At 46.7% G+C, this 15,816-nt stretch overlaps 1 protein-coding gene across 1 annotated transcript in view; it reads right to left on the reverse strand.

The window, feature by feature from the left end:
- Positions 1-15,231, reverse strand: part of VGLL4 (vestigial like family member 4) — an 80,819-nt gene extending 65,588 nt beyond the window's left edge. Inside the window, exons 1-2 of the mRNA XM_038149040.1 lie at positions 15,184-15,231; positions 8,095-8,171 (exon numbers count right to left, since the gene is read on the reverse strand). Coding sequence (XP_038004968.1) covers positions 8,095-8,158 — 64 coding nt within the window. The 5' untranslated portion in view covers positions 8,159-8,171; positions 15,184-15,231. The remainder of the gene's footprint in view (positions 1-8,094; positions 8,172-15,183) is intronic.
- Between the last annotated feature and the right edge of the window lie 585 nt (positions 15,232-15,816).

Consider the following 15,816-nt stretch of genomic DNA (forward strand, 5'->3'; position numbering starts at 1 on the left):
AGGACACCTTGGGCTGGAAAATCCGTGTGCAGGGCCCTGCTCCTGCAGGTCAGGATTTGAATGGCATACCATAAATAAAGTCTGGGTTCCCAGCCAGGGAGAAATGGAAATTCCAAACAGATGCTCATTAACTAAGAGCTTGCATGTTGCCTTTTACAACAGAACTGTAAAATTTCTATGATCGTTTCACTAAAGGCTGTGTGGCTGAACAAGGAGTGAAGGTTGCATAGGACCACCTCAATTTAAACTTTTAACTTTTAATTTACAGGCAATTTTAACTGCTGCTGAAAGAATTGGGTTTATAATCCTGAGCCCGGTTCAAGACACGCTGTTAGAGGCAACAAGGAAGTTACAAAGTGCTCTGTTCCAACCCTTCCAGACACTCGATAAAGTGCTGAAACAAGTACCTACAGAAAAAAAAAGTACATGAAAAAGAGTAGAGAAAGTGGTAAAAATGCCAAATGCAAAGTCCTGCTGCAATGTTTTAACTCCTCTGCTCTCCCCAGTTCTGCCCCGCTGCCATTTCCAGGAATGTCCTGTGCGCCCTCTGTGCTCCTAAAGGACATCCTGGAAAGCACCCTGCCTTTTTCTGGGCAGCCTGCAGTGCTTCCAGTTAACAAAGAACATTTTATTTCCCTTCTAAAACCAAATTAAACACGCCAAATAACGTGTACCGCGGGAAGAATGGCCAGATGTCCACTACTCCGGTCTCCATCCCCAGCAGAAACCTCCACGGCCAAACCCTAATGGGGGAATCGCTTCCCTGCATTGTCGGGGAGTTCAGGCTGTACCAAAGAGGGGTTCTGCTGAGACAGGCGAACCCCAAGGGCAGCGTGTGAGAAATGACAGCCCTCGAGCGGCGGGAACGACAGCCCCCGAGCAGCGGGAACGACAGCCCCCCGAGCAGCGGGAACGACAGCCCCTCGAGCGGCGGGAACGACAGCCCCTCGAGCGGCGGGAACGACAGCCCCCCGAGCGGCGGGAACGACAGCCCCCCCCGGCAGCGGGAACGACAGCCCCCCCCCGGCAGCGGGAACGACAGCCCCCCGAGCAGCGGGAACGACAGCCCCCCCCGAGCAGCGGGAACGACAGCCCTCGAGCGGCGGGAACGACAGCCCCCCCGGCAGCGGGAACGACAGCCCCCCCGGCAGCGGGAACGACAGCCCCCCCGGCAGCGGGAACGACAGCCCCTCGGGCGGCAGGAACGACAGCCCCCGAGCAGCGGCAAGTCCCGTGTGCCATCCCCTGGGCAGCCCGGGCCTCAGCCAGCTGCGCCTTTCAGAGCGCTGCTCGGCATCTGATGGCAAATTCCAGCCCCGCACGGAGATTCCTGCCCTGCCCTTGCCGGGCAGCGTTCAGAGAGACGGAATTTCAGCACACACCAGTTCTTGGGGGGCAATGCCGGCAGCCCCCGTATTTTATCCCGAACTAAGTGCGAGGGGCTGAGGAAGAAGAGCCCCAGCTGTGCGGCTGCCGCTGCTCAGGAACATCTGGGCTGCCCCAAGGATGCTGCGACTGTTTCCAAAGCGCAGGCAGCTGAACTTTTTCAAAATTCCTTCCAAAGGAACACGCAGGCCCTTTGTTCCTGCAGGAATTTCCACCCCTCCACTGGCTCTGCTAATGGGGTTCCCCTCCACTAAAACACGTCGAGGCGCCAGGCAGACAATTGCCCCATTTTCCAGCCTATTTAACACGTTGAAAACATCCTTTTATTTTCTTGCTACAATAAACTCGGAGGGAAAAAGAAAGGGTGAAACTGTCCGGGGGTAAGAATAATTCATTGTTTTTTTAAAACAAAACAAGCCAAGCAAGCAGTTGTCCTATGTAACACTCCTGCTTCCAAGAAAATCCTAAAATTAATGGGATGGCCCTGACAGCGCTCACAGGAAGCTGCTCTGGGAGACCCTGAGTGATACAAACAGCTAAAGGTTTAGGAAAGACAAAAAGGAGAAGGTCAGAAGTTCAGCCATTCAGACACTTTACTGAAAAACAGCTTTACTGGTATTTCAAACAGTGACGATATTAGTATTTTCTGTGGGGCTCATCAATTTAAAAGCAGAATACTCTGCATGTTATTACTCCGAGTTTTATTATTTCAAGCTTTTGGTATTCATACAACATCAGCTGATTCAGGCTGCATCTCAAGGATCGAACCACTTCTGTTTTTTCATCACATTTCCATACTTTCCCCTCTCCATTAAAAAGAAAAGGATGATTTATGTCACAAATTCCACTCCAAAACTAACTGGACTCCCTCCACCATTGATCAAGCATTACTTACATGACAAACTGATAAATGTACTTTTAACACCCCTCATGGCTGTTAAGGGATTACAAATGTGGATTTTGCTGACACTGCTCTTAGAAATGAGAGCTTTTCCTCCAGGAAACTTCAGTTTCTCTTTTGCTGGACAGCACAGATAAGCTCTGACCACAAGCACAGTTGCTAAATCATAAAAACTATTCCATTACTGAACTGCACATTAATTTCCACAATTAAAGAACCCAGGGTATTTAAGTGAGTGGCAGAGCATCACCAGTCTGATCACATCCCTCATTTTTAAGGGCAACTTTTTGTGTATATCAAATATCTGCCTCTTCTCTGAACCAGCCTGGCAAAAAAAAATGACCAAATCAATATTTTAATTAGCCATAAAAGAAGAAACAAACATCCATGTGGCGATTCCATCAATATACGTATTAGAAGTTATCCTGGAAAAGTTCTCACCCGCCCCTCAACCAAAGTGCTGAAGAAGGTGCCAAGCTCCAAAGGAAAATTTGTGCTGGGTTGGTTGATAAGAGACACTCAAGAGCTGACAGACCCTGATTAAAAACCCCCAAACTCTGAAAGCACTCAGGAAAACCACACGTACAAAACACTGTTAAATTTATTCACCAAATGCAAAGTAAAAATCTGAATTCAAGTGGTTGTGTTGCCCTCAACCAAGCAGACTGCAGCAAGCACTGACCAGCTAAACAAAAACTTCATTACTGGAGGAGCCCTGGAAGTCACAGGAAGAAGATTTTGAGTAGAAGCATCATATACAACCTTTTCATGGGAAGGCAAATTCTTACTCAGGCTCACTGGGAAAAGTCAAGACAGGGATTTCATCAGTCTTTGCAATCACTCCCAGGTAAAGGAACAGAACCCAACACTCTCCAAAGCAAGGAATTTTGAAGGACACAAACTTATTTTAGATATCAAAAGAGCTCCAAACATGCTCCAGAATGCCCTTATTAAACCAGTTTGATTCCCTTCCACTCCTGAAGCAAAAATTCCATGGATGAGCAGCAATACTGAAATCTCTTAATTCAGGATCCAAGACCTTTTCCATTTATTTGTCACAAGATTTGCTATTTTTCACCCACAGGTGCAAACAAAATACAGAGGGCAAGTCACATAAGATTGTGTTCTACTGGAAATCTTTCCTTGTTTTGAGTGATGCTTTGCTGTAGAATATTTCCTGTCCTTACACTACAATTCCTCCCAGTTCTACTCGGAATGGGTGAAGCTGTGAACAGAAAACACACAAGGATTGTGACAGGAAACTGCTATTTCACACCTGTGCAAAAATGCTGTCCTGTTGCCCACTTTTCTGAAAGCAGATGAATCTCCAGGAAAAAAAAAAAAGGAAAACAAACAAGAAACCCCAAAACACACAACCAAACTAATGCTGGACAATCCTCACAATCCTCTGAAACCAAACTGCAGATGAGCCTTGAGACCTCCCTTGTACCAAGGGCATTCACAGATGAAACTCCATCCAATTCCTCACTTTTAGTCCCTCAGAACACCTTCAGGACTGGGGTATTTGCAGTGCTGATGTAACTGCTCCCACAGAAGGATGGAAGCTCTTTAAAGTCCTGTAAACATTGATTTTAAATCCTGCCTCAGGCTCACTGCCCATAATTTGCCATAAATTCACACAACGAACAGTAGCAGTGTGGGTGGAAAGTCCTGGTGATGCTGGAAATATTTCATTGTTAATATCTTCAACACGAACAAGAGCACTCCAGTCCAACTCTGCCATAAATACTGCTCGGTTTTTATTGAAATCAACAAGTTCACAGAGCCACCATCTTCTTCGATAGTGCTAAAAAAAAAAAATAACAAATTCTCCTCAACCCAGCCTTGAAGCAGGATCTTTTTTTGGGATCAGCTATCCAAAACAAATAATCATGGCATATTTATTCATGAGGGGGTGGCAGCCAGCACAGAATTCGTGCTCCTAATGAACTCCTGGTACCAGAGAGGAGCAGTAAAAACTGCTTGGTGGCTCTTGTCTACACCAGGATTTTATTACAAAGTGGATTAGGGCAGGGATTTTAAAGCACAATAATTCTTCTGTACTAGAAATATCAACTGTATGGCCTGGCTTAATTATTTGAAGTGGATTAAACTAAACCACATAAAAGCAACTGTTGCCAAACAATAACAGTGTTCACAGGCGAGGAGTGTGGAATTGCAGTCCCAGGCTCCCCTGCACACATGTGACTGATGGCACATGTGCAAGGAACATGGATTCATCACAGATAATTTTTTTTTTAATGTAGTTCTCTATCAGTTTTGCAAAACATAAATCAAGGCTCAACAGGTATGGATTTGGTCCAAAGCACTAAAATGCAAAGTTCTACCCAGGAATTGGTGGTGCCATTTGTGAGCTGTTCCCAAACCTCTCATTTCCTTCTGGATGTGGATTTTCTCCTGCTTGCCCACAGCAGGCTTTTCACTATATTACCCTGAGAGAGTGAGAAAAGACATGGCTTTTCTCATTCTTTACCACGTTTTTAAACCGGGCTTACATATTGCAGGGAAGTGTAAATAAAAGTGTTCCTATAAATCCACACACACTGAGTACAAAGTGCTTACAATAAAATCTGCAAACACAAGTCCTGATCACTGTTTTGCTTCACTGTTCTCTCAAAGTCAAGATTATGCTTTTAACACTCTGTTTGTGACTGAAAGACCAGATCCCAAACCCCTTATGCCAGATAAATAGGAAATGAAAATCCTCCTCACTGCTTGAATACTCGCTTCAACCCTACCAGCTCACCCTGTGCTCTTCCAAAAGCAGCCAAACTGAGCCCTGAGCGGATGAGAAACCAGAACAAACCCGGGAAGAACAGTGCAGGGAGAGAAGAGGAATGAGTGCCAGGCATCTCATTGGAAACTGCAAAAATCAAGTTTACAATCACCCACCTTCTGTAAGCTTTAGGGCTGTGATAACAATAAAAACCCAGCATGGGTGCACATCATAAAGATGGTTATTTCTTCTAAATCCCATCCCTGAAAAGATCCCAGCAAAACCCTCCAGGTGCCATGTACAGGTGAAATAGTTGCACATCACCTATGGCTCCTCACCAGGGCAAACAGATTTTTTACAGCCTTTCCTCCACTATCGAGAAGTCAGAAATTAGTGACCAGCCTTTAACATGTCTGGCTAATAATGACATCATTGCCTGTCTTCTTTTGTTCAGCCTTCTTTTGCTTTTACGTGTCCAGCTCCACTGTGGAATAAACCTAAATAACTGCTTCCATCTCCGTGGCAGGAGTTAAAATCCCCAAGTGCAGTAGCCATTCCTGCTCCATAATTAATCCTTCCCATGACACAGCAGTTAAACAAATGCGGTTCATAAATTTTCATTGCCAACAAGTGCAGGATGATTTCAACTGGGAGCTGCTGAAATTCAGTTTATAGTTCCTGAGCTAAAGCAGGGCTGAGACTGAAAGCAGCACCCAGGGTTAACTTAGCACGGGATGGAAACTGGGCCATCAACTGGGGGCCACCCATCAGTGCTGGCCATCACTCAGTGGCTCTGTCCTGGGATTTATCCCTCCCTCTTTTCCTTTTCTCTTTGCACTACCATAAATACAACACTTTATTTCAATAATTAAATTGTTCTTGTCTCAGCCCACAGGTTTTACCCTTTTTTCTGATTCCCTCCCCATCCCAGCAGGGCTGGCGAGTGAGGAGCTGTGTGGCACTCGGTTGCTGGCTGAGGTTAAACTCATTTCTTTAAGTGCTGCTAAGTTGAAAAGTATTTGTTTTAAACAGCTCATGATTTGTATACACAAAGACACTTCAGTGCTATTGGCCCTGCAGCGAGTGCCCACAGAGATAAGAGGATCCTTCACATTTCAAAGCATTAAATTCATAAATATTGGTAATATTGCTGCACTCCTGGTCATTCCTGGAATACTGGAAACACTGCAGAATTCTGTTTTAGACAAAGTGAGTGGGGAGAGAGAAATACAGACAGCACCACTGCTAGAACCTCACTGAAAGCTCAAGGATAACAGCTAAATTCAAGATTTAAAACCCACTTCTTTTAACCCAGAACAAGCTCAAGGATAACTGCTAAATTCAGGATTTAAAACTCACTTGTTTTTACCCAGAACGAGCTCAAGGAAAACTGCTAAATTCAGGATTAAAACTAACTTGCAAACTAACTTCTTTTTCCCCAGAGCGAGTTCCAGGAGCTGACAGAGAAACGCACAAGCCCAGGGACAGCCCTGCTCATTCCTTTGCTCCAGCAGCTCCTGCACTGCAGTGCTTTGGGGTGTGATGGAACAGCAGGGCAAGCTGGAGACAGCACAAGTTAGAAGCTGCAGAGTGGCATAAATCTAATTAAGTCTAAGTGGTAAGACTAAAGGAATGTAAATTAGAACCAGATACACATCAGCTCCCTCACATGCAAGTTGCACTGAATCAGACTTCCTCTGGATTCCCTAAATCCAACATTCCCACCCTGCGGAGCTCAAAATCGAACTACAGTCTTAGGCAAGAGTCAACCAAAAAGAATGCATTTAAGCTCAAGAAAACCAAGAGGAGAAATTCACAATATACTTTTTTAAAATGTAGCCAAAAGAAATTCCCCCCCCCCAGGTCAAAATCATGGTTGAAATTATTTCCTCAAGGAGCTCCACTGCTGTTCATTTTACCAGGAATGGTCAAGAACTGGGGCAAATCAACCAAATCATCCCTCCACAGTGGCACCACTGGAAACCTGGTGCTTATCCAGCAGCAAAGGGAACGTGCAAGAGCAGCAAAACCAACGTTCCTTACAAAGCAGATTTGCAGCAGCAACCAATTATTTTATTCAATATTCAAAGCAAAAAAATATCCACAGAAGAAATGGACAAAGGAAGAAAAGCTGCATCCATCTTAAAAGGTGATTTCATGCACAGAAGTGACTTGCAAAAGCACCTTGAAATTCAAAAATGCCATTTTTCTAGTCAGAAACCCAAAATACCATTTTTCTCCCGAGGCTGATACCCAAAGCGCACACACTACTCAGAAAGCACCAAGGACGTTTCCTTCTGAGCATGCAGGGAACAATCTGATCTGTGAACTGCCACTGCAGCTTGGCAGAATTGAAAATATTACCCTAACAAGAGTTAACCCATCTGAAGCTCTTACCATGAATGGCAACACCAAAAATATTACCCAAATAATACTGAAAATATTACCAAAATACTACCCAAATAATGGGCAACGTGAGCCTCTGAGTATTTAAAACCCTCTAATTCCCTTTGGCTGACAGAAAGGCAAATGAAAAGCTCATTACTAATGGTAAAAGTCAGACTAAAAGCTTTTATCAACTGAAATCTTCACAGCCCACTGGTGCCCACCCAGTTCTGAGTTCTTAAATGAGATCTAACCAAAATAATCTGGGAGTCTGAGTTCTCAACCTGGCCGGAGTTTGACAGCAGCTCCACCATAACTTGTTGTCTGCTCACAATGCAAATGCAACTGGGAAAAGAGAGGCACCTTGACATGAATTAAACACATTTTTAAATAAATTCATATTTATATTATTTATATTATTCATATTTTTGTATCTGTATGTATACATTATTTTTTTCCGATCCAGTCATTCTCTCCTGCCCACTGGCCAATTGAAGTGCAAGGTGTTGGGTTGGCACCTGAGGAAAACAACCTCCGAAGGGTTTCCTGCACATCTCTGTGGCCCTGAAAACAGCTTCCTACACATCTTGGGCTCAGTGAAAGCCCAGGCTGGGTGAAAGCAGCCTCTAGGCTGCTCCACAGTGCAGACACAAGGCAGCTGGGTGCAGCAGGGCAAGGAACTTACGCTTCTCATCATCAGCATGGACCAGAGATGCTGCTCTGGACAACACGTCCAAGGGAGTCTCCATTCCTCTCTGGATCCTGCAAAATTCAGAAGCAAGGTTTCAGAGAGCGGACTGAGCACCCGGAGCACACGCACACCCCAGGCTCACAGGAGCACTAACGCACAACAGCAGCATGAGAGCAGAAAAAACCCACAATCCAACTTTGTGCTGCCCTTTTCTCGCTCCAGCAGCACAGGACTGGCGCAAAGTGCCACTGCTGAGAGCAGGGAAATCAGTGCTGGCATTGCCTTTCCCACCAAACCCAGCAGAACAGCAGCTGCCAGGTGCTGGAGCTGTCACACGCAGGGCAGCAGGGTCATCTACTCCCTGGTGCAGTGGGTTTGCCCAACAAACAGCTCTGCAGAGAGACAACAGCAAAGAAATTGTCCCGCAGTGCAGGGCCAGCTGGCCTGGCTGCCTGCATGGCCAGGGGCTGCTTCAGATCCTCAGGATTCCAGAAACTTCACCTCCACACCCTCTGCCATGCCCAGTCCAAATTTTATTATTTTATTAAGATTTTTTTTAACTAATAAACACCTAGCTGAACTCTGGATATGTGAGAAACCACACACGGAACTGGATTTTTTTTCAATCATAATCACACCTCAGTAGCTGCTTTTCCCTGGATTTTGCCCCTTACAACACACAATTTTAATTTAAAAATTAATTCCCACCACATTAAAAGTGCCTATTCCAGCACTACACCAAGCAACAGACTCCCATAAAACCAAGGGTTGCATTGCAGCTTCTCCAAGTTTCACAGGAATGGCTGCAAAACTAAAAAAAAAAAATGTTTCAGTATGAAATTCCAAAGATATGGAAGGGAAAGGAAGGAAGAGAATAACATGCTGTCAAGATGCTTTTTACTACGAGGCCAACAACTTATATGTGTTTCAAATAAAAAGGCAACAGCACAGGCAGAACTGTTAAAAAACGGAGAAAGAGAAAAAACCCAGAACAGCTAAATTTTGTTGAGGTTTTTCCACAAAAACCTTAGCAAAAACTTCTCTCATAAGAACTGTTTACTGTAACTTACTTTACAGTATGAACGTAAAAAAAAAGGCAGTGGCAACTGCAGAAATCTCAAACACATGTCCAGCGTGTACATTGACTTAACAACAAGCACATGTTTGGGGAGCAATTTCCTTGACTTTGCACTAAAACAATAAACCTCACCATCCTCACTCCCTCTTCCTAAATAAGTCAGACTTTAATCAAAGACTTTAAAGCATAAGAGAAAGGATTTTAAAGCATTTGTAAGTTGAAAAAATGTATTTTTAAGCTTAAAGCTTATATTTTAAAGTTTAAATAATGAAATCCAGTAGGATTTACATAAAGCAAAGTAAGAAGAAGAGACAAATTTGAAATAACCAAGTATATTGAGGATTAAAACATGTTTCTCCCTCCCTGCCAGAATCAGCTTCTGCTCAAGAATATTTTAACTGAACTTATAAAGTCAATTAACTCTTTAATTTAAAGACAATACCTGTGGGGAAGAGGTTTTAGAAAACAAGATCTTAGCTTATTTCACTATTTGTCTTCACGAAACGTTTCTTCCTTTCCCTCCTGGCCGCATCCTCCTCCAAACCAAAGCAAAGGTTTGGAAGAGGGCACTCCCTGAATCCCTCTAGCACCATCCCATTTGCACCCCTCAGACCTGGATGCTTCATTTCTCTCATAGCTTTTGTTTTCTTGGACTTTACTGACCCTCTCACACCAACTCCTCTGGCAGAGTTAAAACTCAGCTGGAAAAATGATTTGGATTTGTCTGATCAGGGGATGCAGCTACGCCAGACTGAGATAACTCAGGACGCAGTGCTAAATTCACCCTGCACTTCAAAGACAATAATACAGACATTTTTGATCAAGTCTTTAGGAAAAAAAATCAACTCGTGACGAACAGCAATGCAAAGGATAGTAAAAAGTCTTATTAAAAACTAATTGACTACATTAAGTTTCTTAGTGTAGTCGTAACTATATCAATTTTCTTAATGTAGTTAAGAAAATTTTTGTACCATTTTTAATGTAGCTTCAATTTATTTTATTTTTTTTCTTTCAGCTTTCCAGTAATTTTCAACTAATGGGAGTAGCAGATGCCCAATCCCTTCCCAGACTGTGCTCCCAGTAAGAATTAACTGGTGACAGAAACCCACACTGGGAGGAGGAAACAGGAACCAAGGCTTCATCCAGAGCAGGAAATTGGACACTTTAAAAACAACTTGACTCAAAGTGGCCTCAATGGAGCTTTGCAGCTTTGTGTGTTATTAAAGCTCACATGATGAGAGAGCTGCTGAGGTGCTCCCCTGGCATCAGGGCCCTGTGTTCATTCAAAAACTGCAATTCCCAGGCTGGAACCCCAGATATTCTGGCATTTTGAAACGGAGAACAAAAATTACCTGCAAGGAGCTGCACACTGCCAGATTATTTTTTAAACAGTGTTAAATATCTCTTTATCTCTAAATTAGACTAACAAATCAGTGATTACAGTTCAGGAAAGAAATGAAGGTTGCTCAGGAGAGAGAGAGAGAGGAGGAATCCTCTCTTAGCTCCAAATTTAAAACCCTGATTTGATCAGGGCAAGGTCAGAAAATGCTGCCTGGAATGGACAGCCCAGGCACCCTGGGGAGCCAAGTTTCAGAAAGGAAAGACCAAAAACACTTCCCAGGCTTCCAAGAAATCAAATAAAATTAAAAAAAAAAAAAATTAAAAACCACGAACACAGAAAACCACACACACACAAAAAAAAAAAAGAAAAACACCCCAAAACCATCACCAAACAAAAAAAAAAAATAAAAACAAAACAAAAAGCAAAACGAACAAACAAAATCAAAAAAAATCCCACACCCACCCTGTTAATAAGGAGACTCCTGACCAAATCCAGCTATTTCTCAGTGTGACACAAACCTGTCTCTGCAGCAGAACCCAACCCTGAATTTTTGTGTGTCTCCACCAAAGCACAGCTCTCTGCAAGGGCTCGGTGAGGGAAAGCAAGGAGGAGTGAAACACAAGACACAACTGGATTTCCCCTGGCTACAGCTGAGTTAAACTCCCTGGAAACAGTTTCCCAAGTAAATCTCACAAATCTCTTTGTAACCAATCTCACTGGTTAGGAAGCCTTAGCTGCTGGATTCAGGACACAGGAGCCAAAAGCACTCGCACGAGCATTTTTATCCAGTGTTATTCCAAATATTAGTTTAATATCTTCCAAAGTGCTCTTATCCATCAGCTACTGCTCCCACTCAGCGCTGCCCTACTCTGTCCTCTCTCCCACACAGCAGCAAAGAAACCTTCTGCAAAGCACTAAAGACATGAGATGGGAAATCAGAGATGCCTGAAAGACTGATCTGAACACTGAGCCACCGGTGACTTTTTAATGCAGCACCAGAAGCACACAATACCCACTAGCTAAAGAAACAGCCCTTCATTTGCCCTCTCCTCCCCTTCACCTTCCCTCTCCTGACATTTCTGCAAGACCCAGAAACACACAGGGTACTCTCAGCTTTACAAGTGCCTGCTAATGTTTTGGGGTGGTTTTTGTTGTTGTTGTTGCTGTTTTGGGGTTTTTTGGAAGGCTCTAGAGAAGTGAAAGCTTTAGAAAAGGCACAGTCGAGCGTTTTCAGGGATTTATGCAGCACCTTCCAAGCATCGGGAAGGGGCAAACCCTGAGGTCGCTTGTTTGAAATTCAGGTCCCAGGCAGCAGAGCTCCTCTCACTCAGCCCAAACACAGACAATTATTTAATCCCACCAAAGGTCTTGTACACCGGGGGGATGTCAGGGAAGAGCGAGACACAGAGAACTTTACATTTGATTTTAAAAAGGGGGAGTGGCAAAGGGAGAGGAAGGAAAGAGAAGCAAAGATGATGTTTGGGCAGTGAGCTGACACAGAGTCAGGATGGGTCCAGGACAGACTGAGCTCCAGCCGGGGCCAAAACCGAAGCCAAAGCTGGGTGATGAGAACAGACAGCAGTGCAGGCACCACAAAAGGAGAAGAATTTGGATACGGAATCCCAGAGAGAAGTCGCGATGCCTGGATTGCAGCGGGGCTGACAGAAGAGCAGCACACCTGAGGGACACCGAAGGCAGCCTCAGACCTGCCGAGACACAGCTACAGCTGCCGGGAGAGAAAGGCTGACAGAAGAGCCTGGGACTCCAATTCCCACCTGCAGACATCACACAGACAAAGGTGGAGGGAGAAGAGCAGGATTAATAAACAACGCCCACTAATTACAACAATGAAAAAGCAATTCATGAGCACTGAGAAACCATCAAGAGCAAAGGGTAGATGAACACAAGAGCAGGGAAAACAAGAGGAATTGAAAAGAGCGGTCAAAAGCAGCTCCCACCTGGGGAGAGACAGCCCCGAGACTGCCCAAATTCATACCCAGAAAGGCCAAGAAGGAACAGACTCTGCTGATTTCAATGGAAGAGAGCGAAACTGAAGAGGAAATGCAAACACAATAGATCAGCACGACCAGTAAATCCACACAGGGAAGGACGATAAAGCAGAAGTTTGATGCAAAATAGGTAAACATGGTTTATTTTTTATGACAGGAGAGAGTAAAGTATATTTGCCCCAGGAATGAGAACAATGATAGGCACGTTGTAATCAATAATTTTCCCAAATAGGCACAATAGATTTAAATTTCTTCAGTTCTACTTGTCGACAGAAAAATCCTATGCTGAGATTTTAACATTTTACATTTCACCCATGTGAAATGATAAAACGTGAAATGCTGAAAGTGTAAGTGCTCGCTATAGCATGATTACCAAGCAGCACTGATCACTCCCTATTTACAATTCAAAATCTTGAGAGTAACTTCAGCCTATTTGGCTAAACACCACTCCTTTTTTTATGTATTTATCCCCTACTTTGGGGTTTCTTTAAACCATGCTTGTTATGCACGTGGAAAAAATGTGTTTGAGCAGGCAAATCTTGAACCAGAAACAACAATTTAACTCATCACGCAGAAAATTATGAGCTTAAAGCAGAGCTTTGGCATTTTACCTCCTGCTTTTTACATAAACCCCCTTAACAAGGTAACATTTTAAGAAGCAAGCTACTAGTAATGAAAGCAAAGAAATTTAAGGGGGGAAAGTCCAAGCTGACCTTGTCTTGTACCCACAAGATCACTCAGAGCATCCCACGTGTTACCCAGTCTGCTGCAAACACATTATGAAACATTTAAGCACAGTACAGAGAACTGAACCAAAGCTCCCTTTTCCAACAGAAAACTTCCAGGTGTGTCCAGAAACAAACCAATTACCCCCTGCAACATGGAGATGCCCAGAAGGTTACCAAAGCCGCTCGTGTGTAAATAAGAAACTGATGGTTTGTGGTGTGGATGCTCTTAATTAACCTGCCCCAAAGGGCTGTACAGATATTTTCTATCCTATTTTAGTTACCAGGTTAATTTTATAGCAGGCTGTCAGAGCTCAGCAGCACTCCTGGGTGCTCAGCTCTGGCCCAGTTCCTGCTCTAGGGTGGGTCTAAAAGCTGACCCCATCCCACAGAGGGGTTCCTGAGCAGGGAAGGAAGAGCATCCTGCCCCAAAACATCCATCCCTGCTCCCCACAGCGTGCTGGGGGCTCAGCACACCTGCTCCAGCACGGGCAGGTCACTGGGACAATGCAAATGTACAACAGGCAGGCCCAAATTCTACCAAGAGTTAACAGGCCAGATCTGTATCTCGCTGGTGAGTCAAAGCAGTTCTTGTAACTGAACCCCAAAAGCCTCAAAGCTCGATCCCCAAAAACCAGATTACAAGTGTGTATCAATAAGAAGAGATGTAGAGAATTTAAGCAAAACACATTCCACATTTGAAGTCTCCAGACAAGTTCACAGATAGGAAAATAAAAATTAAGGGCCTTCAAGTCTGGAGAAGAGCCTTTAAAAGTTTATTATTAAGGCAGGAGAGGGATATTGCTGCCCAATTTTATAGAGTTTTGGATCTGAGGGTTCTCAGTAGCACTGCCTGCAGAGTTTCACTCAGGTTTCCCAAACTGCAGTTTGTTTCTCTAGGAGGAACACTCTTTAAACAACTCTCTGTTCTAAAGCCAAAGAAAAACCAAGCAGGTAAATCACCCTGCAGGAGAAATCCTGGAACTCTTGATCAGCCAGGTCCTCTTTGGTGTAACTTAAGAAACGGCCATTATTTCTTGTTCCTGATAATCCTGAAGCACCAACACAGCAGAAAGGAAGCGAGCTAGCTTTATGGGTTCTCCAGTCCAGTGGAAACGGCTGTTGGATTCCCATTCATCCACTCTCAGGAAAGGGATGCGCTGGCACCAGCGCGGACAGCCTAACTCAGGGCATTGATTGCTGCTGATCCCATGGGGAACAGGCGGCCAGCGTGACACCACGCCGCTAAGGGCTCCAGGAAAACCCCTGCCCACGGAAGAGGAACGATGCGGCGCCGAAAGCCTGCCCGGCGCCCTTGGGACGCGTTCGGGAAGGTTTCACCGCTGCTGCCCGTGCGGCGCGGGGGCTTTCCCTGCACGAAGAACACGGAGGGCGGGAGCCGAGCTGCAGCCAGCGGCAGAGTCCCGGGCTGCGGATAGCCCGAGCTGCGGATAGCCCGAGCTGCGGATAGCCCCCCGGGGCCGCGGATAGCCCCCGGCACGCTCCGGCCGGTCCAGCTCCTCCGGGTGCTGCTGCCTGCGAGCCGCGGCTGCGGCCGCCGCAGAGGAACCTGCCCGGGGCCACGGGGAGAGCGGGACCTGCCCCGGGCCACGGGGAGAGCGGGACCTGCCCCGGGCCACTCCAGCGAGTCCCTCTGCGGGCATGGGGAGCGGGTCCCTCCCCGCCTGGATCCCGACACCGCCGGGACGTTCCCCGGCCGCCGGCAGCGCCCAGCCCGGCGCGGCTCCCGCGGGGAAAGCCCCGCAGCGCGGAGAGGACGGGCCGGGGCAGCCCCGTCCCAGCTGTGTCCCAGCTGTGTCCCAGCCCCGTCCCAGCTCCGTCCCAGCCCCGTCCCGCCCGCCGGCGCCGCTCCCTCCGCCCCCGCGGCCACCTGTGCGCGCTGTCCCCGCGCTGTCCCCGCGCACTCACCGGCGCTCCGGGCGGTGCCGGCAGCGCGGCCGCGGCGCCCCGCGGGCCGGGCCGGGCCGGGCCGGGCCGGGCCGGGCGGAGGCAGCGGCGGCGGTGCGGGCCCGGAGCAGGCGCGGCTCGGCTCGGCCGGCGCCGCTGGCCCCGCTGGCTGCGCGGGCCCGCCGAGGAATCCCAGGAATGAGGGAATTCTGCGGCGAGCAGGTGGGGAGCGCCGCCCGCCCCCATTGGCCGGCCGCTCGTGACGTCAGCGCAATTAGGGTAATGAGGCGCTGACGTCACATCCTCGCAGGTAGGGAGCGCGCGGGCCCCGCCCCCGGGGAGGAGGGACGCGGGGCCGGAGGGTCGCGGGTTCGAGCCCCGCGACGGCCGGGGGCGACACCGGGGACAGGAGAGCACGGGCGGGGACAACGCTGCTTCTCTGCCCCCCTGCTCTAACCCTAAACCTGGTCCTTCCCCTGCAGGAAAAACTACAGGGAAACAGCGCTGAACTAAACCTCCAGGAAAAGAAGAAAAACCCTCTCTCAAGAGCAACGCGCTTTTCAAAAGCAGAATTAAAGCACGCTGTTACAGCGTGTGACAGAGCGGCTCGGTGTCCCCAGGCACACCGAAAGACGCACGAGTGACGAGTTTCAG

Source organism: Motacilla alba, chromosome 12, assembly GCF_015832195.1.
Source record: "Motacilla alba alba isolate MOTALB_02 chromosome 12, Motacilla_alba_V1.0_pri, whole genome shotgun sequence".
Lineage (NCBI taxonomy): Eukaryota > Metazoa > Chordata > Aves > Passeriformes > Motacillidae > Motacilla > Motacilla alba.